Source organism: Lissotriton helveticus, chromosome 10, assembly GCF_964261635.1.
Source record: "Lissotriton helveticus chromosome 10, aLisHel1.1, whole genome shotgun sequence".
In the NCBI taxonomy this organism is placed as follows: Eukaryota; Metazoa; Chordata; class Amphibia; order Caudata; family Salamandridae; genus Lissotriton; species Lissotriton helveticus.
The window spans coordinates 491,605,662-491,629,677 of NC_136071.1; the positions used below are offsets into that span (position 1 = coordinate 491,605,662).

The window sequence follows — 24,016 nt, forward strand, 5'->3', positions numbered from 1 at the left end:
GGAGGTTGGAACTGGGTGTGGCTGTTAACAAGTGAGTGAAACAGGGACCTACAGCCCGGTAGAGGGAGAATGCACAGTGTGCAATTGGGGAGAATTACAGTGTGTGATCTAGCCACGAGGGGCATTGGGCACTACCAATTGTGCATAGGTTCAAAGGCAGTGGCTGGGGTCAAACCATGCTAGACTTGCATAAAACCAAGGATGCACAATTGAAGAACGAATTACACAAACAAACAAGCAGAGACCTAATATAATGAGGCACAAGATCACGGTGAATTAACCACGTTTAACAGCGACGGGCTTAAAGCGATAACAGTGGTGCATAGGAACACCGGCGGTGCCTGGGGTGACAGTGTACTAACCAAACCAAATTTACGCGAAGTGAAAGAAACATACATTGGTAGGGCGGTGAAAACGGACGGGCAAAACAATTACCTAATATTATGAGGCAAAGTGACACGGTGTTCCGTGAATCGGAGTGAATAGACCGTATCGGTCCCTGAGGTTAGCAGGGTTCTGGGTAATTAAGAAATAATTATTAAATTGTGGACGGAACCAATGTGCGGTGAGTAGTGGGGGAAGAAAGATGGAATAATACCTGATGGAGAATTAGAATCGAGTCCTGGCGAGTTGTCGGTGACCTGTGGAGGCAAGAAACGGGGGATGTAGCAATTTCCATATCGAGGTGAACCTCAGCCACCGTGCACAGGCTACTATGATTCGCAGAACGGCTATTACCGATCCTTGCTGCCGATTCCTTCGATACGCGGCACCATCCAAGTGCCCCCAGACCCTCCGCCAACTGGCGCCGTCCGGCTATTGCTGTATTTAAGGTATGTGCTTGGGTTTGTATTCTATGATACTAGGTTCTCCTCGATATGGAAATTGCTACATCCCCCGTTTCTTGCCTCCACAGGTCACCGGCAACTCGCCAGGACTCGATTTTAATTCCCCATCAGGTATTATTCTGTAGGAAGGTGGCTACCTGACTATGGTTACCCCAGATTTTTTTGCCTGTGTTTAGCTGGTTTTTTGACTTAGTTGACCTGGTTCCCTGCTAATCAGGGCCCCAGGCCATCTGCTCTCTCTGTAAAATGGATTCCATGTACCCTAGGTACATACCAATTGGAAATGGACTCCTTGTCAGCCCCTGTAGAATGCCCTATAGGTGCACAGGGCACAGGAGCCACTAAGGCCTACCAGGGGCTGCAGCATATCTTTTGCCACCCCTGGCTGGTTCTTAAATTGACACAACTGGCTGATCACTCAGCTGGGGTAAGGTGGTGTACACACCCCTTGCTTAGATATAGTATACCTATGTCTAAACCTATATCTGGACACATGTAAACCTGTGAGCCACTCCTATAGACAGGCCTCACCAATCCTGGAGGCTGGGTGCATGGTTTTATGTGAGATGGAGCTCTAGCATGAGCTGAGCCTGTCTGCAGCCGTCGGGAACAAATCCCTAAGCTGTTTCAGGATAATGCCATACCATATACTATTAAGTGCCTTATAATCCTCGCGGTTATTTAGCAACTCTGGTTTGGCTTTATCAAAACATGTCGTGTAAGGTGTCATACGCTTTGGAATACCATCCCCTCGCCAGTTCTGGCGACGGGGATGGCATTCCACCCCTCTAGAGGGGTAAGACATGTTACTTCACTTTAATGCGGTTGATTTCTCCAAAGGCCTTAAGATCCACAAAATGGATGCCTCTGCCACAGACAAATGTCTGGACCCCTGGAGCTGACCGAAACCCAGTCAAGGGGGTCCTGGACAAAGGGTTTCCTGTCACAGGAGGGTGTCACCGCCCTCCAGACAGGAGATAGTGTATTGTAGCAGGGAGGTTTGAAAGAAACCAGACACTGCCTGGGGCGCACAAGGCTGCCCCTTGCATAATCCGGCCAAACCGGTTCTGGGGCACTCCAGCCCTCGTGCCAGGGCGGCCTGGATCAAAGGAAGGGGGTGTATCCACCCACTTCCTGGGTCCCACCCATAGGAGGGGACCTAGCAGGTAATCACGCCCACCAGATTCGAATAAGAGTGGGAGCAGTGCCAATGCACATCAGATTTCCTGGAAGAAACATTTGAAACGATATTCTGGACCCTTCGCCCTCCATCTCAACGTGGAAGCCCGAAGAATCTCCCTTGTGGTCAAGGAGTGACCACCCTGCAGCAGCAGGCACCATCCAGCCCTCGATGTCTACTTAGTTGCAGTTCCCGCCGGAACTCGAGCGACTGAGATCGACGAGATCAAGCCTGCCCAGCTTCTAACAGCCCGATCCACAGTCCATGCAAAGCTGAGACCCGTGGAGGCGACCGGAAGCGTGGGGCACGCCATCTTGAAGTGACCACGAGACGCTGACCGTGCAGCCCACGAGTGACCCTCGAAGCTGTACACCGGGGTTTGAGAAGCCCCCACCCTGAGCTACTCCTGAGCCGAAGTTCAGCCCTCCACACTCGACGAGTGCTGCGTGGGGCCCTTTGGCACGATTTGGCTCAACGCGTTGGCCCGGTCACTTGCCAGCTGGCTTGTGGTCCCTGTGCCGACGAACTACAAAAGAAGACTCGTGATTCTGGTTGCTCCAGATCCACACCAGCTCCCCTGAAAGGGAGCCCCGACTCTGACCTTCCTGGTCCGAGTGAGACGCCATCTTCCAATCCCGCGTGGATTGCTCTTACCAAGGCTTGTTTGCTCCAAACCGGAAGCCGACTGCACCGACGGTGAGAGCCTGCGTGGGACAGATCGTGACCTGCTCCTGGACGTCGCAGATGCCCCAGAGCCCACGTGACAGCGAAGAGAAGCGCCTCGACGACCACCTGATTGCGCCCGACATTGCCTGGTTCCGTCCTGGTTCCACCCTGGTCACTGCTGAGTGACCCAGACTCTGTCCCCTCTGCTTTCAGGTACTCTACAACTTGAGTCCACCCTTGGACTCCACCGGACACTTCGTCTTCACCCTGCCTGCAGCCCTTTCAGCTTCAAGCGCCAAGAGCCTGCGTGTCAAAACCCGACGCCACTTCGACCCTGTGCACCCACTTCCTGTGGGTGAGGTAACTTTGCTCCGCCGGTGTTCCCACACTGGTGTACACCTCTAGGGTCTGTGTGTTAAGTTTTGTTCCTCTAGGTTCAGCGGAAGTGTCCTTAAACTTTAACTATTTGACTTTTACGCACCATTGGTTAACATTGGTGCATGCGTGCGCTTTCCGCACATCTCCCGAATCCCGAGGGCCATTCCCGACTTCAGCATTGCTTGTCCTGACTGCTCCCAGCGATTCCCTAGGCCCTAGGCCTAACCACTGTTCGAGTGGCCTCTCTTATACCACTTGTTTAGTATATGGTTTGAGTGGCCCCCTGCCCTCATCCATAATTGTGCAACTTTGTATGTTTAAACAGTGCTTTTGATTTAACGCTTGTGCCCCTTTATTCATAAAGAATACTGGGGATTGTTTTTAGTAATAAACACATATATTTTTATAATATATACTTGTGTGGTGTCCTTTCATTTGGTATTACAGGATTGTATGTGGTAAAACAGCTCGCTTAACACGACCTCTTAAGTTAAGCCTTTAGGCTGCTTAGTCCATGCTACCCCTAGGATAGCTTGTCTAATAAGGTTGACTTACAACCAGACACCATAAGGGGATTGTTTGGTCAGGTAGTAGGTGGTTCCAGAATTGGAAACATCCCCTACCAGGCCAACTTCTCACATTGGTGAGCAGCGGTGCGGATTTGAGCTTGCTGTTGTTTTACCATTGCAATCTTTATATCAAATTGAAAGATCACATCAAGTACCTCTAGGTACATATAAAATCAAAAGCTTAGCATATTAAGTTCTACTGAACTTAGTAGTTGTAGGTTGAAGGGAGTAGCACACCCCTGACTACAACTCACTAGCAAGGTACAGTAGGAAAACACTTAGTGTAGGTAAGTGCACCACTTACACCTCACTAGTAACCATGTCTGACACAGGAAAGGCCTCAGGGTCTAGTCCTGTGACAGTTGACCCTACCCAGGCAACTTTTGGATATGACAAACTAACCCGCAGAGACTTGATTGCCTTGTGCAAAGCAAGAGGGTTAAAAAGGGGCAGAAGCCCCACCTGCCTAATCCTGGTAGAAATCCTAGAACAGGATGACTTAGAGAAGGCAAAAGCAGCTTCCCTAGACACAGGAACTGGAGGGAACCCCCCTGCAGTTGATCCCCCTGAAGAGGAGGATGATGATGACTTGGATGAGGACTCAGAGGTTGAGGACTTAGAAGTACAGGATCAGGGTAGCCAGGTTCCAGTTGGTAGGCTTAGCCAGGCCAACTTGGACCTACTGGGGAATGGAGAGGGCCAGCACCTCCCCAGAACCCAACATATGATTCTCCCAGGCAACAGAAGAGTGAGATCTCCCTCAGGGGACTCTCATCTTTCTAGTGCCTCCAGAGAATCAGAGAGAGGCATGAGTGCTTCTCAGAAAGCTGAGCATAGGGCTAGAATGAGGGCTGTCAGACTCCAGATAGAGAGAGAGGAGGTAGCCCTGAGTCAAGCTAAGCTTACCTTAGCTCAAGCTAAACTTGCCTTGGCAAGAGAGCAAAAATTGTGTGGCTTAGATGCCACTGGTGGCAGCAATATTCCTAAAGAGAAACCCAGGTCCTATGATAGTAGAAACCTGACAAAGATTGTGCCCCCCTACAAGGAAGGGGATGACATCCACAAGTGGATAACTGCTCTTGAGAGAGCCTGCATGGTACAGCAGGTTCCTGAGGAACAGTGGGCAGCAATCTTATGGTACTCCTTTTCAGAGAAAGGGAGAGATAAGCTCCTCACTGTTAGACATGAGGATGCAAACAATTACAAAGTCCTGAAGAGTGTTCTGATAGATGGGTTTGGCTTAACCACTGAACAGTACAGGTTGAAGTTCAGAGATACCCAGAAGACACAGACTCAGGACTGGACTGATTTTGTAGATTGTGCTACTAAGGCTCTGGAGGGTTGGCTACATGGCAGCAACGTACATGACTTTACAGGATTGTATAATTTGATTATGAGGGAGCAGATCCTAAGTAATTGTCAGAACCAGCTCTTACACCAGCACCTGGTGGACTCTGATCTGACCTCTCCCCAAGAATTGGGAAAGAAGGCAGACAAGTGGGTCAGAACCAGGATTAGGCCTAAGAATCAGGACAGTAACCAGAAGAAGGAGTCTACCAAGCCTCAAGATAAGGGTGGGGATAAAAATAAAGAAAAGACTTCCCCAGGACCCCAAAACTCCAAGGATGGGGGTGGGTCCCAAGACACTTCTTCAACTGAGAAAAAGCCTTATTGTTATGCCTGTAAACAGGTGGGGCATTACAAAACAGACAACTGTTGTCCCAAGAATAACAATAAAGAAAATATACCTCCCAAGCCAGCTTCCACACCTCCTGTTACTGTCAGCAGTAATCCCCCAGGAAGTGGAAGCACACCCAGGAATCTGGGTGGGTTTACTGTTGGAGCTCAGGTGGACCCTGGCCTATCCAGGTCCCCATCACCCAATGATCTTGTTTATGAGACTGGCATGGGGTTTGCCAACTTCTCTGCTTGCCCAAATACTTTGAGCAAGTATAGACAAGAACCCATCATCAATGGTTTAAGAGTTGAAGCTTTTAGAGACACAGGGGCTAGCATCACCATGGTGGCTGATGGCATAGTCCCCTCTAAGCAACTTTTACCTGGTGCCACATACCAGGTAATAAACATTGATGGCATCCAAACAAATCATCCCATGGCAGTAGTGAGTCTCAGCTGGGGAGGTGTCACTGGCCCAAAGAGAGTGGCAGTGTCACCAAACTTGCCTGTGGACTGTCTACTGGGTAATGATTTAGAAATCTCAGCCTGGGCTGAGGTTGAACAGGAAACCCATTCTAGAATGGTGAATTCCCATGGAAAGGTTAGTGAGGCTGTGCTGGCTACAGCCCCAATCCAAGATGTCCTTCCTGAAAAGGTTGGTAGGGCTGGAAAACTCTCTGCCCCATCTTTAGTAAAAGCTCTTCCTGAACAGAATAGCAAAGCTGTTATGATAACAGCAGAAACCCAAACTGAGTCTCCTCCTGAAAAGGTTGGTGGGGCTGTGATGGCCACAGCCCAAACTCAAACTGACACGTGTGTTGTGAAACCTGAAATGATGGATAACTCCACACAAACTGAGAGCATGGAGGAGGAAGAGAAATCTCCCCCTCACCAGACTTTAGGACAGGATCAGCCTCCTCAGGGAACTGATCTTACCCCTGATGAAGGAACTGCCCCAGAGGTGGTTGGGCCTAGCCTGACAGAACCCCTGATGTCAGTGGACCCTTCTCAGGTGGGACCCAGTCTGGAGCAGGTAACCTGCCCCTCTCTACCTTGCCTTAGCCAGCCCAGGGCTGCAGAGGACAAGAAGGACAGTGAGACCCAGAGGGCCCCCTGTCAAATAAAGCACCCCCATCAAAAGATTAGGTGCACCAAAACTAGTAGCCCTAGTAAGGTGAAAACTTTAAAAACTCCTGAGGGAGCCCCCTTAAAAACAGTTAGGGACCTCCCACAGATGGATTCTGTTGGGCACAGCCAAACCTGGGACCCAAGGGGCCCAAACCTGAACTGTCCCTCCAGCAAGCCAAACAGAGGGACCCAGCCTCCAGCTTTAGGTAGCCAGAGGTTGACCCTGAGAGCACAGTGCAACTCAGTTAAAGGGAGAAAGGCACACATGGTGGAAGATAATTGGAGGAAGCTAAGCCCTAAATTAGTAGAGCCTCGCTTCAATACTCCATATCCAAACCAGCCTTTAACTTTGCATAAACACACCCAAGGTAGTGATTCCCTATGGTGGAGACCCTCTAATACCCAAAGGGTGGGGGACTGCTTAGTGGACCATGAGACAGGGGGTACCCATGCTAGTGCAGGTACTTCCTTATATGGCCACTCAGGCAATATAGGCTTACCTGGCCAAGGATAGCCTTATCTCCTTTCGTTTGGGGGGGGGTTATGTAGGAAGGTGGCTACCTGACTATGGTTACCCCAGATTTTTTTGCCTGTGTTTAGCTGGTTTTTTGACTTAGTTGACCTGGTTCCCTGCTAATCAGGGCCCCAGGCCATCTGCTCTCTCTGTAAAATGGATTCCATGTACCCTAGGTACATACCAATTGGAAATGGACTCCTTGTCAGCCCCTGTAGAATGCCCTATAGGTGCACAGGGCACAGGAGCCACTAAGGCCTACCAGGGGCTGCAGCATATCTTTTGCCACCCCTGGCTGGTTCTTAAATTGACACAACTGGCTGATCACTCAGCTGGGGTAAGGTGGTGTACACACCCCTTGCTTAGATATAGTATACCTATGTCTAAACCTATATCTGGACACATGTAAACCTGTGAGCCACTCCTATAGACAGGCCTCACCAATCCTGGAGGCTGGGTGCATGGTTTTATGTGAGATGGAGCTCTAGCATGAGCTGAGCCTGTCTGCAGCCGTCGGGAACAAATCCCTAAGCTGTTTCAGGATAATGCCATACCATATACTATTAAGTGCCTTATAATCCTCGCGGTTATTTAGCAACTCTGGTTTGGCTTTATCAAAACATGTCGTGTAAGGTGTCATACGCTTTGGAATACCATCCCCTCGCCAGTTCTGGCGACGGGGATGGCATTCCACCCCTCTAGAGGGGTAAGACATGTTACTTCACTTTAATGCGGTTGATTTCTCCAAAGGCCTTAAGATCCACAAAATGGATGCCTCTGCCACAGACAAATGTCTGGACCCCTGGAGCTGACCGAAACCCAGTCAAGGGGGTCCTGGACAAAGGGTTTCCTGTCACAGGAGGGTGTCACCGCCCTCCAGACAGGAGATAGTGTATTGTAGCAGGGAGGTTTGAAAGAAACCAGACACTGCCTGGGGCGCACAAGGCTGCCCCTTGCATAATCCGGCCAAACCGGTTCTGGGGCACTCCAGCCCTCGTGCCAGGGCGGCCTGGATCAAAGGAAGGGGGTGTATCCACCCACTTCCTGGGTCCCACCCATAGGAGGGGACCTAGCAGGTAATCACGCCCACCAGATTCGAATAAGAGTGGGAGCAGTGCCAATGCACATCAGATTTCCTGGAAGAAACATTTGAAACGATATTCTAGACCCTTCGCCCTCCATCTCAACGTGGAAGCCCGAAGAATCTCCCTTGTGGTCAAGGAGTGACCACCCTGCAGCAGCAGGCACCATCCAGCCCTCGACGTCTACTTAGTTGCAGTTCCCGCCGGAACTCGAGCGACTGAGATCGACGAGATCAAGCCTGCCCAGCTTCTAACAGCCCGATCCACAGTCCATGCAAAGCTGAGACCCGTGGAGGCGACCGGAAGCGTGGGGCACGCCATCTTGAAGTGACCACGAGACGCTGACCGTGCAGCCCACGAGTGACCCTCGAAGCTGTACACCGGGGTTTGAGAAGCCCCCACCCTGAGCTACTCCTGAGCCGAAGTTCAGCCCTCCACACTCGACGAGTGCTGCGTGGGGCCCTTTGGCACGATTTGGCTCAACGCGTTGGCCCGGTCACTTGCCAGCTGGCTTGTGGTCCCTGTGCCGACGAACTACAAAAGAAGACTCGTGATTCTGGTTGCTCCAGATCCACACCAGCTCCCCTGAAAGGGAGCCCTGACTCTGACCTTCCTGGTCCGAGTGAGACGCCATCTTCCAATCCCGCGTGGATTGCTCTTACCAAGGCTTGTTTGCTCCAAACCGGAAGCCGACTGCACCGACGGTGAGAGCCTGCGTGGGACAGATCGTGACCTGCTCCTGGACGTCGCAGATGCCCCAGAGCCCACGTGACAGCGAAGAGAAGCGCCTCGACGACCACCTGATTGCGCCCGACATTGCCTGGTTCCGTCCTGGTTCCACCCTGGTCACTGCTGAGTGACCCAGACTCTGTCCCCTCTGCTTTCAGGTACTCTACAACTTGAGTCCACCCTTGGACTCCACCGGACACTTCGTCTTCACCCTGCCTGCAGCCCTTTCAGCTTCAAGCGCCAAGAGCCTGCGTGTCAAAACCCGACGCCACTTCGACCCTGTGCACCCACTTCCTGTGGGTGAGGTAACTTTGCTCCGCCGGTGTTCCCACACTGGTGTACACCTCTAGGGTCTGTGTGTTAAGTTTTGTTCCTCTAGGTTCAGCGGAAGTGTCCTTAAACTTTAACTATTTGACTTTTACGCACCATTGGTTAACATTGGTGCATGCGTGCGCTTTCCGCACATCTCCCGAATCCCGAGGGCCATTCCCGACTTCAGCATTGCTTGTCCTGACTGCTCCCAGCGATTCCCTAGGCCCTAGGCCTAACCACTGTTCGAGTGGCCTCTCTTATACCACTTGTTTAGTATATGGTTTGAGTGGCCCCCTGCCCTCATCCATAATTGTGCAACTTTGTATGTTTAAACAGTGCTTTTGATTTAACGCTTGTGCCCCTTTATTCATAAAGAATACTGGGGATTGTTTTTAGTAATAAACACATATATTTTTATAATATATACTTGTGTGGTGTCCTTTCATTTGGTATTACAGGATTGTATGTGGTAAAACAGCTCGCTTAACACGACCTCTTAAGTTAAGCCTTTAGGCTGCTTAGTCCATGCTACCCCTAGGATAGCTTGTCTAATAAGGTTGACTTACAACCAGACACCATAAGGGGATTGTTTGGTCAGGTAGTAGGTGGTTCCAGAATTGGAAACATCCCCTACCAGGCCAACTTCTCACATATTCCATCTTTCTTCCCCCACTATTCACCGCACGTTGGTTCCGCCCACAATTTAATAATTATTTCTTAATTCCCCAGAACCCTGCTAACCTCAGGGACCGATACGGTCTATTCACTCCGATTCACGGAACACTGTGTCAGTTTGCCTCATAATATTAGGTAATTGTTTTGCCCGTCCGTTTTCACCGCCCTACCAATTTATGTTTCTTTCACTTCACGCAAATTTGGTTTGGTTAGTACGCTGTCACCCCAGGCACCGCCGTTGTTCCTCTGCACCACTGTTATCGCTTTAAGCCCGTCGCTGTTAAACGTGGTTAATTCATCGTGATCTTGTGCCTCATTATATTAGGTCTCTGCTTGTTTGTTTGTGTAATTCGTTCTTCAATTGTGCATCCTTGGTTTTATGCGAGTCTAGCATGGTTTGAACCCAGGCACCGCATGTGCTCCTATGCACAATTGGTAGTGCCCAATGCCCCTCTTGGCTAGATCACACACTGTAATTCTCCCCAATTGCACACTGTGCATTCTTCCTCTACCGGGCTGTAGGTCCCTGTTTCACTCACTTGTTAACTGCCACACCAGGTTCTAACCTTCCCCCCCACAAAAGTGTGTACAACATGTCATTATTGTATTTCCAATTCTTGTTGGCATTGCTTTCAATTCTCAGTTTGAGTGTGGATATGGAAAAGTATGACTAAAAACATGCATCTAATAAGTCTCAAGTGTTAATTTCTTCCATGTTTCTTCTCTTTTTCCCTTTTTCCCCATATCTTCATTAATGTTGGTTTTCATGTAATAGTGATATCTCAGGCCTACAGTATTTCATGTCCTGATGATGATCCCAGTTATCTAATGATAGGGATCAAAACGTCGTCGACCTAAAAAAACAGCGTACACACAAATAACTGCATCTCAATGTGTTACGTCTGTGGTTACTTATCTAGCTTGTCGCAATATGTATAACTAGGAGCAAGGTTCCTTTCTGTTTCGCCTGACTGTTTTATAATTTGCTTTGTTCTCCTTTTTTGATTACTGTGTTTAAATTGTCACCTGTCACCTTGTCACACCTTTTGTGTATTGTTTTGTATACAGGACTGTATCCTACTGGATATTGCAATTGTCGTCGGACAGATAACTTATTTATTTGCATTAAAATTGTCTATCCGGCTGGCTAGACTATATAGAATCTAGTGTGTTCTATATTCATTTTCTACAATTTTTGTTCTAACAAGGACCACTGTTTAATATAAAAAATTGTTACCCTAGGTCCTTGGCTTCCTTTAGGGTTCCCTTGTCTCTAAATAAAAACTTGCATTATTCTCCAGCCTCCCCAAATTGATTTTCAGCTGATTATGAACATTATTGCATAGTCTTGAAACTTACTGGTCCACGGTGTATAATTTTTTAACTTAACCACCACCACTGAGATTTCAATTAGCATCTAGGAATGTTTTTAAGCAGTGTTTTATTAGTCCAAGCTACTGTAGCATGGCTTCTGTGTCACCACTGTGACCTTAATAGTTTGGAGGCACTCAGCTTCTTGAGGTGTGCCATCGGGAAAGCTCACCCTTAAAAATGCTTCCTCTTGTTGACATTTATTTTCCGCTCTGCCACAGATATCCACCTCCTGGCTCAAAAGGCCCGGCTTTCTCACCCTGACCACGTTCGCCATAGGAGCCATGAAATGAAAAAGATTTATAGAGCACAAAAAAATGCCCAGAGACATCAAGGCATCATGGCAGCAGACATCTTGGCTTTCACTTCAGTAACTCATGAACTCGGCCGCAGCCGGCAGCATCCTAGGGCTACAGCCCAACAAGAATCCTTAGGTAGAGGGTCAACTGCACCAGTCACAATGAAGGCACCAATCAGTTCACTTTTTAAGGCAGCCACTATTACAGGAAACTTGTCTTCAGACTTTTCCTGAACCACAGCCATCATCAGGGCAAGTAGAGGTCAGCTGGTGCAACAGTGCAGTCATTCCTCCTTTACAGATCTCTACCCAAAGTTTTAGGTAGGTAGGAGAAGCACTGCTATCTTATTGACACCACAAGGCTCCGAACAAAAAAAGGAATAAAATGTCCGAACATGCCCTCTAGGGATGTCATTGCTTCCTCCACTCCAGAGTTGGTCATGAATCCCCGGCTTACCTCCTGACCACAATAACGGTCCATGGAAAGGGAGCTTGTGCAGGAGTTTAAAACGCCACTAACTTCCTCACAACCTAGCTTGCTTCAACCCCAAACATTTTTAATAATAAAATACATCTTGTGTGGTTTCGCCTGCTTTTGTGCAACCATGTTCCTAGTAATGTTGAAAAGTGATACAGATCTCCAGACTGACTTACTTATAAAGATCAAAGAAGGAATAATTTGAGATTAGCCTAAATTATAATCCCAGCTTCACAGACCAGGAGCAACAACCCCAATTGTCATTGTTCATTGAGCTCTTACTTTGGCACCCTTCTTTCTTCGTCACCTATCTAGTGCCCTCTCTTTTCATCCATCCTGGCCTCTTTCATTTATTGTCCCATCTTCACTCTTTCTCACCCATACAATCTTAAATTTGTGTTGTAATTTTGCATAGTTTTATTTGCTTTTGCATTTTTGTACATCTTTATATTCGGAGTACCTTTGTCCTGTTCATATGTAGCCTCGTGGTACAAATATTTTTTTAACTTCCTGTATCGGCAGTGGGAAGGCATCTGAAAAGTTCTCAGAGCCCTCCTCAGTCGTCCCTCCATCAATCCTCAATTTTAATTTTTATGGTTTGGAAGCCACTTAACTTGAACCTGGTTGCACATGTAATCCGGAGTCTTAGTCGGTTGACAATGCCAGAACTAGATATATATTTTATTTCACTGCTCACCTCTTTTTTCCTACGCTGGTAGACTTCCTCTTCCTGCCAGTTTCAGCTGCCCATACTAGATTCAATGGGCCCGATTCACAAAGCATTTTCCCTAGGTAAACATCTTATGTTGGATTGAGAGCTGGAAAGCTATGGAAGATCTTCTAATTTCTGGAAGGAATGGTAAATTCACGGAAGAATCCCACAGAGGTGGAAAATATTCTGCCAGCGGTTTATCTACACCTCAAAAAAGGTACTCAATATTTAGCTGTATCCATGTCCTTGTGATGTCCGAGTAAGCCTTGAGGATGTTCCAAAAGAAAAATCTCAAGTTATGTGGTGCTCCTTTGAGAGGCTGGGGCCCTCGAACTATACATCTTCTCACCCACAAAAAACCATGCGAGTGCTGATGTGATGTATCTTTTGAATTCAGTAATTCAGAATTGGGGGATTTTTTATTGAGACTCATTTCTAATTCAGACCTTTTAAGGTGGATGGTCTCTACCATATCCACAGTGTTTTTGGAAAGTGCTCATTCTGGAAGAGCACCCCCTTATTAGAAGGTCATTCATAAGACTGTCTCTATGATAGAGGAAATTCCACTAATAGTTTTTCCTCCAGATTTTGAATTTTCCCGCAAAATTCAAGGATTTTCCCTTACCACTCAACTCTAAATTAAGTCCCAAGTGTGTGTTACTCCTGAAAATTCAAGAGCAAGCCACATCTAAGTGAAACATAAGACACAATTAAGCACAGAGAAAGGCTTATGAATTTGAAGCTAGGCTGAACTTTTTTGGACTGTTGAAAGCTGAAGTTGGTGTTTGCACGCATTTTTTGTGTTTTAATGCCTGGATGTTAAGTTTTTGTCTTTAGGTGTTTGGAGACAAATGTTTAAATCAGGCAAGCATTTGAGTATGTTCACAGATATTTGTTACTCAGTTAAAAATATTTATATGCTATTCTCAGGCTTTGTCACTCTGGTAATGATAACTTTCCCACCATCTCACTATGCTTTTCTTTTGTCTCAGTTTGTCACCACTAACTTTGAATGTTTTGTTTATCTTTTGTATCAATTCTTCAGGAATATTGTTCCTGCCGTCCATCGAGTCTGGTGACTCTTCCTGCAGCTGGAAATCCACCATCTGGAATTGGTTTTTTTGGTCTTAGTATTGCTGAGATGAATGTCGACATTGTTGGGCGAGTTTGGCCAAGCCGCCAAGGGGAGGAGCCGAGCCTGCATTCCTTTGGCTCTGGGCGGACAATTTCCACAGCTCCCGGTGGAGAGGGCCTGTCCTTCAGGTAATGCATTCCCTCATTTTAAGCAGCACAGTGTTTAGTGCCTATATGAGAAGTGGATCACTGACTAAATATCGAGGGACAAAATATCGACTACCCAAAATATAGATTCCAAAATATCGACAGACAAAATATCGAATTCCTATCTACAAACAGGTAAGTATCAAAATATCGAACCCAAAATATCGTTGATATATATATACATTGTAAAAATATCGAATTTCTTAAAAATAATGTAAAATAAAAAACATATTAAAAATAAATAGCTAAAATTTACTTACAAATACTTAAATTACCTTAAAATTTTTAAATAACTAATTTAACTTATAAAAAAATATACAATCATATCTGTTAAAACATATATATATATATATATATATATATATATATATATATATATATATATATATATATATATATATATATATATATTAACATAATATTAATAAAAAATACACAATATTATTACCGTATGATAGCGGGGGTGTAAAAATTACTATTCCCACTCCTGGAAGTGCAACAGTAGGGAAAGCGTTGGATAGCGTAGGGGTAAAAATTACTATTCCCACTCCAGAGAGTGCAACAGTAGGGAAAGCGTTGGATAGCGTAGGGGTAAAAATTACTATTCCCACTCCAGAGGGGGCAACAGTAGGGAAAGCGTTGGATAGCGTAGGGGTACAAATTACTATTCCCACTCCAGAGGGGGCAACAGTAGGGAAAGCGTTGGATAGCGTAGGGGTAAAAATTACTATTCCCACTCCATCCAGTGCAACAGTAGGGAAAGCGTTGGATAGCGTAGGGGTAAAAATTACTATTCCCACTCCAAAGAGTGCAACAGTAGGGAAAGCGTTGGATAGCGTAGGGGTAAAAATTACTATTCCCACTCCAGAGAGTGCAACAGTAGGGAAAGCGTTGGATAGCGTAGGGGTAAAAATTACTATTCCCACTCCAGAGGGGGCAGCAGTAGGGAAAGTGTAGGATAGCGTAGGGGTAAAAATTACTATTCCCACTCCAGAGAGTGCAACAGTAGGGAAAGCGTTGGATAGCGTAGGGGTAAAAATTACTATTCCCACTCCAGAGGGGGCAACAGTAGGGAAAGCGTTGGATAGCGTAGGGGTAAAAATTACTATTCCCACTCCAGAGAGTGCAACAGTAGGGAAAGCGTTCGATAGCGTAGGGGTAAAAATTACTATTCCCACTCCAGTGAGTGCAACAGTAGGGAAAGCGTTGGATAGCGTAGGGGTAAAAATTACTATTCCCACTCCAGAGGGGGCAACAGTAGGGAAAGCGTTGGATAGCGTAGGGGTAAAAATTACTATTCCCACTCCAGAGAGTGCAACAGTAGGGAAAGCGTTGGATAGCGTAGAGGTAAAAATTACTATTCCCACTCCAGTGAGCGCAACAATAGGGAAAGCATTGGATAGCGTAGAGGTAAAAATTACTATTTCAAGTCCAGAGGGGGCAACAGTAGGGAAAGCGTTGGATAGCGTAGGGGTAAAAATTACTATTCCCACTCCAGACAGTGCAATAGTAGGGAAAGCGTTGGATAGCGTAGGGGTAAAAATGACTATTCCCACTCCAAAGAGTGCAACAGTAGGGAAAGCGTTGGATAGCGTAGGGGTAAAAATTACTATTCAAAGTCCAGAGGGGGCAACAGTAGGGAAAGCGTAGGATAGCATAGGGGTACATTTTACTATTCCCACTCTAGTGAAAATAAATTAATATAATTCACATAATTATCAATTAATCAATTAATAAACATTTATTATCAATTAAGAATTAATTAATTATCAATTAAAAATTAATTAACAATATATTCAAAATAAATACCAATAAATTAATTAACATATTTAATTAATTATAATTAAATTACTTCCTACCCTATTCCCCTATAAACCCACAACCCATTACAGAAAATAAATTAATATTATTCATATAAGTATTTATTAATCAATTATTAAAAAATGATTTAAGAATTAATTAATTAGCAATTAAAAATGTGTTAACAATTTATCACAATAAATACCAATTAATTAATTAACATATTTAATTAATTATAATTAAATTACTTCCCACCCTATTCCCCTATAAACCCACAACCCACTACAGAAAATAAATTAATGTAATTCACATAATTATCAATTAATAATAATTAACTATCAATTAAGAATTATTAATTACCAATTAAAAATTAATTAACAATTGATTCTAAATAAATACCAATTAATTAATTAACATATTCAATTAATTATAATTAAATTACTTCCCACCCTGTTCCCCTATAAACCTACAACCTGCTACAGAATTAAATTACGCAAAAATTAAATAACATAAAATTAATTACTTAAAATAAATTACAAAAATATATACACTTTTCACACATATACTAACATACAAAACACTTGAAAATTCGATCTTTTTAATAAACTATATTATGTACTTCGATATTTTGACTGTCTATATTTTTAAAAACGATATTACATTACTTACCTTCAAAACAATATTTTTGATGTCTATATTCTGTCCAGTCGATATTTTGTCCATTCGATATTTTGGACTCGATATTAAGGTTAGTCTATATTTTGGAATCGATATTTTGACCATTTACCATGAGAAGTACAGGCAGAATGTGGAAATATCTGTGGAAGAAATTCAGGGTGTTAGTTTGGGGCTTTCTAGCAACCATTATTGAACCAAAGATAACGAATGACATGGAGTATGCAGTTTGGAAGCAATGTCTGAGGCCAAGAACTAGTACTAAGCCAAGAAATCCTTCCATGTAACGAACGGTGCTTCACCATCTATTCAACATCTCTGCTTCCTCATTTTCCAACTCTAGCGATATGTGTTTTTTATAAACCAGATTAGTGTGGTGGTTACACCACAGGTAACGTTTTGGAAGTGTCGTCCTTTTCCGCTTCAGAAAGATTTTACTAAACTAGTAAGTAGTAACTCTATTGTCACAATAGTTCAAGAAAGAAATCAGACAAAAGGCTTGATGTTTATGTATAACTATCAATGCCTTCAACAGGCAAATTGTCTTTATTATATTAGAGGCCAAATAATCACTGGTGAACTAATAGGTCTGGTCTTTTTCTGTAACTGAAGTCGCAAATACAATGTCTCACTTACAAGTGTCAACATGCCCATTTCTATAACACACATATCCAACAATATCAAACAAACAATGTTCTTACACACACACAAGAACATGATGTGGTATTAGTAATGATGGTAGTAATGGTAGTAGTGGTGACTGTGGTAAGAGTGGTAGTAGTTGTGATGGGAGTAGTGGCGATCTAAGAACCAGCAGCAGCAGAAGTGGTGGTGTTGATGATGGTGATATGAGTGGTGGTGGCATTGGCAATGGAAATGGTGGCAGAAGTATTAGTGATGTTGATGGTGGTTGCAGGAGTGACAATGGTACCAGTGGAGATGGTGGATGTCATGACACCAGAAGTGGTCATGTGAAGGTAGTGGTGATAATGGTGGTGATGGTACTAGAGTTGATGGCGGTAGTCATGGAGTTGATGGTGGTGATGATGCTGATAGTCTACTATCACACTACCATAACATTTAAACCAGGCTTGGGAATACAGAAATACAGGAACCCACTAGATCTTATTGAAGGGAACCTCCAAACAGCAATAAGCTCACTGAGGGCCCAAATCACAATTTGGACGTCTCTGCCCCTCTCACTTGCGGGAAGACTGGCAATATAAAAAATGGTAATGCTCCTGCGCCTGCTCTATTTTTTACGATCTTGCCAGTAGTGTTCCCCAAAACCATTTTCAAAACACTGAATACATTGCTAATTAGTTTAATATAGGGCACAGGTCGCCGTCGTCTAAGCTTAGCGAAATGGCAACTCCCGTCAGATGACGGTGGGATGGGAACCCCAGACTTCTATGCATACTGCCTATCAACACAACTGCAGTGGCTCTCATATTGGTTAACATGCCGAAATCTACAGGAAATAACTTACGCAAAGCAAATGATCGCACAAGGTATCTTACACAGATTATTATGCCCCAGCAGCAGTTAGAAACCTGGATGCAAGCCAGGGTTAGAACAGTACCACATCCAGATTTCACGAACGAACGAGTAGTCACAGGAGCATTGTTTTTAACTCACGCTAGCCTGGTTTGCTATATAAAGTAAAACTGGGCACCCCAAGAACTGGAATTCAATACCAATGAACTGGTTTACCTTATGTACCTTATGGGACCAGGTAGCCATCTCACCGGATGGTTTTATCGCTAGCTACGCACTCACCAACCATCCCCGTTGGCGCCAATATGGACCAAATGGGAGCAAGATTTTAACAGACCACTACTAGACAGAGAGTGGAAAACAATTCTGGAATATCCAAAACGAGCATCCCGAAACACGCGAATTAAAATGTATTCAACATATGATAACCCAAAGGGCATATTTAACACCACACAAATTACATTCCGTTTATCGTAATGTTACTGCATCTTGCCCCAGATGCATTGAACAGGACGCAGAATTTATACATAGGACATGGTCTTGTGCCGGGCTGCGGGGATACTGGGGAGGGATAACCGCTGCCCTAGAGGAAGTGGTGGGAGATATGGGTTGGCAAACAGCAGAAACATGCATGCTGGGACTATATCGATGACGAAAAGGGTATGAAGTGCAGGCCAAATTTGCAGACTTAGCTCTTATACTAGCAAAACGAGGTATTACAAGGAGATGAAAATCATCATCAGCCTCCTCGATACATAGTTGGAGAGAAGAAGTTGAAAAATGGGGATCGGCGTAAAGTGTAGGTATTCGTAGAGAAGAAAGTAGAGGACTGAGAAAGAGGCCTATCGCTATGACAAGTCGCTGTTTGTTTTCTTCTTTTCTTTCTTTTTATTTCATGTGTTGATTGTTCATAAAAACCTCCTAGCCGACACGTGTTTCGTCTGATGTGGAGTTAATCCACAGACTTCTTCAAGGCTTAATTGATTAAGTTCGACCTCTAGTTTCTTGTTCAACACCCCTGCCACACCGTCATTGGGGTTCAATTATCCTCTTGGTCTATTTCTCACGTTATTTTGGCCCGTAGATAGCGTCTCCCATGAAACGGTTCCTGGCGCCAGGAACCGTTTCATGGGAGACGAGATATCGTCACAGGAGGAAAATACCCGAATTACATATTATGGAGAGAGACTGATTTTTAGACGCTATCTACGGGCCAAAATAACGTGAGAAATAGACCAAGAGGATAATTGAACCCCAATGACGGTGTGGCAGGGGTGTTGAACAAGAAACTAGAGGTCGAACTTAATCAATTAAGCCTTGAAGAAGTCTGTGGATTAACTCCACATCAGACGAAACACGTGTCGGCTAGGAGGTTTTTATGAACAATCAACACATGAAATAAAAAGAAAGAAAAGAAGAAAACAAACAGCGACTTGTGATCTGTCCATTGGTTGCAAAGTGGATTTTTGTGTTAGCTCAGGATAAATGTTGTGTTGTGTATTAGGGCATTGACTGGTTCATGCCTGTTGTGTTTAGATTGGTGGCCTAAACCTTATCCTTAGAGCTTCTTTATTTGTTCCTTTTGACTATTATCACTGGTACCCGGCGCAATTGTAACCCAGCCATCAATTTCTTCATTTGCCGCCTATCGCTATGAGCTGGGATACCATATTAGAATCTTTTAAAGCCACTGACATATACAACCCCTGAGGATATTATACCACTCGTTTACGAGCTCTCCTCACATCCAAATTCTTGATGCTCCCGCTTAGGAAACAGCACTTATTTCCCATGGGAACATACGACGATAGATACAGGCGCAGTACTCCTATTCACCATTTCCCCAAATCCTAGATATCGCAGTATGACGTGCAAATTATAAACTACTTCCTTGCAGCCCTCAATTCATGTGTTCACAAAACTAACCTAGTACGTTGTAACCAGCCTTCACAATCCAGTCCCCTTCCTTCTTTTTGTCTCTTTTACTTTTGTGCCCATCAGCAGGGGTGGGGGGAGGATAGTTTAAAATGTTATGTTTTTATTTCATTCTCCTCAACTAATGTAGTCATTTTAATGTACTAGCAGGGAAGATATCCAAAGTCCACCTGTTCATTATTACAACTGGTAATGTCCTAAACACTTCTCGACTATCAGTACTAAGGTAGGACAACATTTTATATAAGTGCAAATTTGTACCATTCTCATGTGCATATACATTGTGCTGCAGTACAATGGTAATCTTTAGTAACTTGAATAAAATGAATAATATTTGTTTAAAAAAACATAAAAACATTTAAACCAGCCCTCTCCATTGAGTAGCTCATGAGCTACCGGTAGCTGTCCAGCTACTTGTGAGTAGTTCTCCTGTGTGCAGCTCAGCCTAGTAAATCAGAAGCTTTGCTTGGTTTAATTTATATATTTATAGAAAGAATGAAAAGCATGAATTTGAGGAAACAAATTGTGTATTTTCAGAACTCAGTAGCTGATGTCTGGAGAAAAATAGTTGAATTTCCAAAATGTATTAAAGCTGATATTGCAATGCTGGGGAGACTCGCTATTATTGCCTTGATACATAGGGCACTGCAGCTATGTCTGTTATGTTTTACTGTTCTAAAAATATTCCACATGACAAACCATTTGTTACATTATTGCTGGAAACCCTGCCTAGTGAACGAGAGGGTCAATGCTCATTATCTTGCATATGATGGCCACAAATATAACTCTGTCCTGATGCCATCATTATTACAACAATAACAATATTAGTAGCTCTGGATGCTTTGCATTGACCATAAGTAGCTCTTGTTACAGAAAAAGTTAGAGAACCCACATTTAAACTATAATGTTGTTTCTGCTCAAAGCAGACATTGCTTTCATAGATAGAAATTATTACCAGCCACATTAGGAACAAAGTCTATAACAAAGTGCCTCTGATGTCGACAATCACACATAAAATGTGGACAGAAGCCAAGGCCCACAGCAATCCCTTCATTCAGAAGTCGTACTGCATAGCAGATATTGTGTCTCATACACACACACACATGCATACACACACAAACATACACACACACACGTGCATGCCCCAGCACCTCATTGTGTAGGTACATTGATGAATCAGAGTAAAAAATACGTTACACCTATAAACAGCAACATTACTTCCATGACCTACAATTAAGTGCCTCTGCAATTGTCCATATACACCATTTGTCCAAGATCATTCTTGGAGCGGAGAATGAGAGAGAAGCTAAGAACAGGTGCTCCAAACACAAACAGTTCTGAGACAAACATATGACGCTTGTGGCCAACCTCAGCTGCTCACAGACTTTGGCCGTGCGCAGCAGTGGTTGGGTGAAGGGCCAATGCAAATCAGTTGACCCTTAGTGCTTGCCCTTTGTCTGGGCTTTTCTTACTTTTTTGTTAATATTTTTACTGCTGAAGCTTGATTCCAAGTCATGAATCACTGGTGACTCAGGAGTCATGGATACCTAAACTGGCGGCTGAGTACCATGGTACCAACACTGTTACCGAGGTTCCTGCCTGTCATCTTAGGCCTCCCATAACCCCAAGTACATTTTATTTAAATTTACTAAAAAGGACCTCTGTATAGTCTCCTTATGTGACCTGGAAGTTCATGGGCTCCCTCCCTTGCCACCTCTTATGACTCTTTTTGCTGAGATACGGGGGACATGCCCTTGTCTGGAAATGATCACTTGGATCTGAGGCTTCAGTTCAGGATCTACAGAAACAAAACGGACAAAAGCAGGAAAAGGCTCCCTTGTCTAATCAGGTCTCCTTCTTTTTTTAAATTGCTGCACACGCAAATCATTTGTGAATCCCAAACAATGGATCTTGATACAATGCGCCATGCCAAAACATTGCTGATTGAGTAAGTATATATAAGTCCTATAAATGGGTAAAAAAGTGAAAGGCAAATCATACTTGCATCTATGTTACAGAGTGGCAGTAGTGACTCTGTAGTTATAGTTAGGGTTGGCAGAGATAGGGATTACTCTGATTTTTGGCGCTTAATAACTTTGCAGACGCTTGACGAATCTTCACTAAGCTTTCCAGAGCTATTCCGCATTGTGTATTGGTAGATGATGGATAGATTGATCAAGGGGGTGCAAAGTTTTAAGGGTGTTCCAAAACCGATTTTGACCCCAGTGCATTTTTTCATTGACTTTTTGCGGCAGACGTAGCACAAAAACAGCAGCACAAATTTCTACAAAAAATTTACAAAAATGTGGAGTCCATACTAATATTATAAAGAGAGAGCCCAAACCTTTGAGGCGGGTAATCTCAGTAACCACAGCACCAATCACAACACCCAATACAGCGTTGGAAAGGGCAGTTGCAGCAGAAGGACTTAGGCTATGCAGACAGCCACCATATACATTTTTTAAAAATTATTTTTATTAACTTTTCAAGAAACAGTGGTGTTCATCACAATCATACAGTGCAAGACATACAATTGTACCGTAGGACACCATATACATTTAAAAGGTAAAAGAACCGTGCCAGCAAAGTACTCCCTTGTGGGCGTGTCTGCGTTGTGCTGTGGGCGTCGGCTGGGGGCGTGACTAACGCTGGGGGCGTGTGGTACGGCCACCACATCTTGGGCTGTGGGCGTGGCAAACGCTGGGGGCGTGACAAATGCTGGGGGCGTGTGTCTGCCCTTCATGCCATGTGAGTCGTACATACAAGCGCCAATTATGTTGCTGCACAGCATCAAGGGGCACGCTGGGGGCGTGACACGTTGGGGGCGTGAGAAACACTGGGGGCGTGTGTCCGGCCTTCATGCCATGTGAACGCTATTGCGCCGCATCAAGGGGCACGCTGGGGGCGTGAGAAACGCTGGGGGCGTGTGCTACGTTCCGCCCTTCATGCCATGTGGGTCGTACATTAATCAGAAGATCGTCTGCTGTGGCCGTGTGCTGGGGGCGTGACAAACGCATTCAGCTGGATGCCTGGTAAGTTACATTACTGCAGCCTCTCCTGCGCGCTGTTACTGAACTCTCTCATTCAACGAAATTAGACTCGCCTGCTACCATCAACCAGGGCTCTAGCCGGGCTCAGGCGGCGGATCAGTACACTAATTACACGCGACTGATAACATCAACCAGGGCTGCAGCTGGGCCTCAAGCGGGGGAACAGGCGCCTGCTAACATCAAACAGGCCTGCATCTGGGTCTCAAGCGGGGGAACACGCAAATGAGCGTGTCTGCGGGGACAATTACTGCAGCCTCTCCTACTCGCTGTCACTGAACTCTCTCATTAAACGGATTTACCCGCGGCTGATAACTCTCTCATTCAACGACATTACACGCGCCTGCTAACACCAACCAGGGCTGCAGCTGGCCCTTCTCCGTCCCTATTCTAATGAAACAAAAAATGTTGTCTACCGCGAGATTTTAAAATAAATTGTCCTTGCCAAATACACACATTACACACATTCTATTTCATACCCGGACAACGTCGGGACGGGCTGCTAGTATTTAATCAAGCACTCCCATAGGCTCTTTTGATCCACCAAATCAAAGGCTGCCCGGAAATCAACAAAACAACAATACAATTTCCCCTTTTGTTCTATCGACTTCCGGGCTAGTGCCCAGAGGGCGAAACAGTGGTCTATGGTGGAATGACCTTCTTTGAATCCCCCCTGTTCAACCGATACCACAGAGTTCTGGTCTGCCCAAACTTTTAGTTTACCTAATACTATTTTTGCAAAAATCTTTTCCCCAATATCTATTAGATTAATTAATCTATAGTTTTTTAGAGCTTGCTGGTCGCCTTTCTTGTGTATGGGCCTTATTATTGCACCCTTCCAATTGTTAGGGAACTCCCCGGTTTCTAAGATAACTTGGAACATTTTAGCAAAACATTCTGCACATCAGTCCAACTGGATTTTAATTATCACGGCAGGAAGGTTGTCAGGACCTGCTGCCCTTGTTAAATTTAAACCTTTTCACTTCAGAGGCCGAAAAGTCGGGTTTTAAGACTGCTACCACACCGCTCAAATCTGGTTGCAAACCCTCTTCCAGTTCTCTGCCTGGGCTATAAAGGTCCATCAAATATTTCTCCCAAGCTGCTTCTTCTACCACACAGTTCATTGTGGCCGCTGGGTGATCTACTGCTGATTGGATTAGTTTC

At 44.7% G+C, this 24,016-nt stretch overlaps 2 protein-coding genes across 3 annotated transcripts in view; one reads left to right on the top strand and one right to left on the bottom strand.

Annotated features, from left to right (window-relative positions):
• LOC144784299 (WW domain-binding protein 2-like) overlaps positions 1-24,016 on the bottom strand; it is a 431,126-nt gene that overhangs the window by 331,107 nt on the left and 76,003 nt on the right. The gene's annotated exons all lie outside the window — the stretch shown is intronic.
• The window catches only part of CCDC78 (coiled-coil domain containing 78), a 434,980-nt gene that overhangs the window by 56,200 nt on the left and 354,764 nt on the right, over positions 1-24,016 (top strand). For both annotated transcript variants that reach the window (XM_078662986.1, XM_078662987.1), the window contains exon 2: positions 13,663-13,880. In XM_078662986.1, coding sequence (XP_078519112.1) covers positions 13,759-13,880 — 122 coding nt within the window. In that variant the 5' untranslated portion in view covers positions 13,663-13,758. The remainder of the gene's footprint in view (positions 1-13,662; positions 13,881-24,016) is intronic.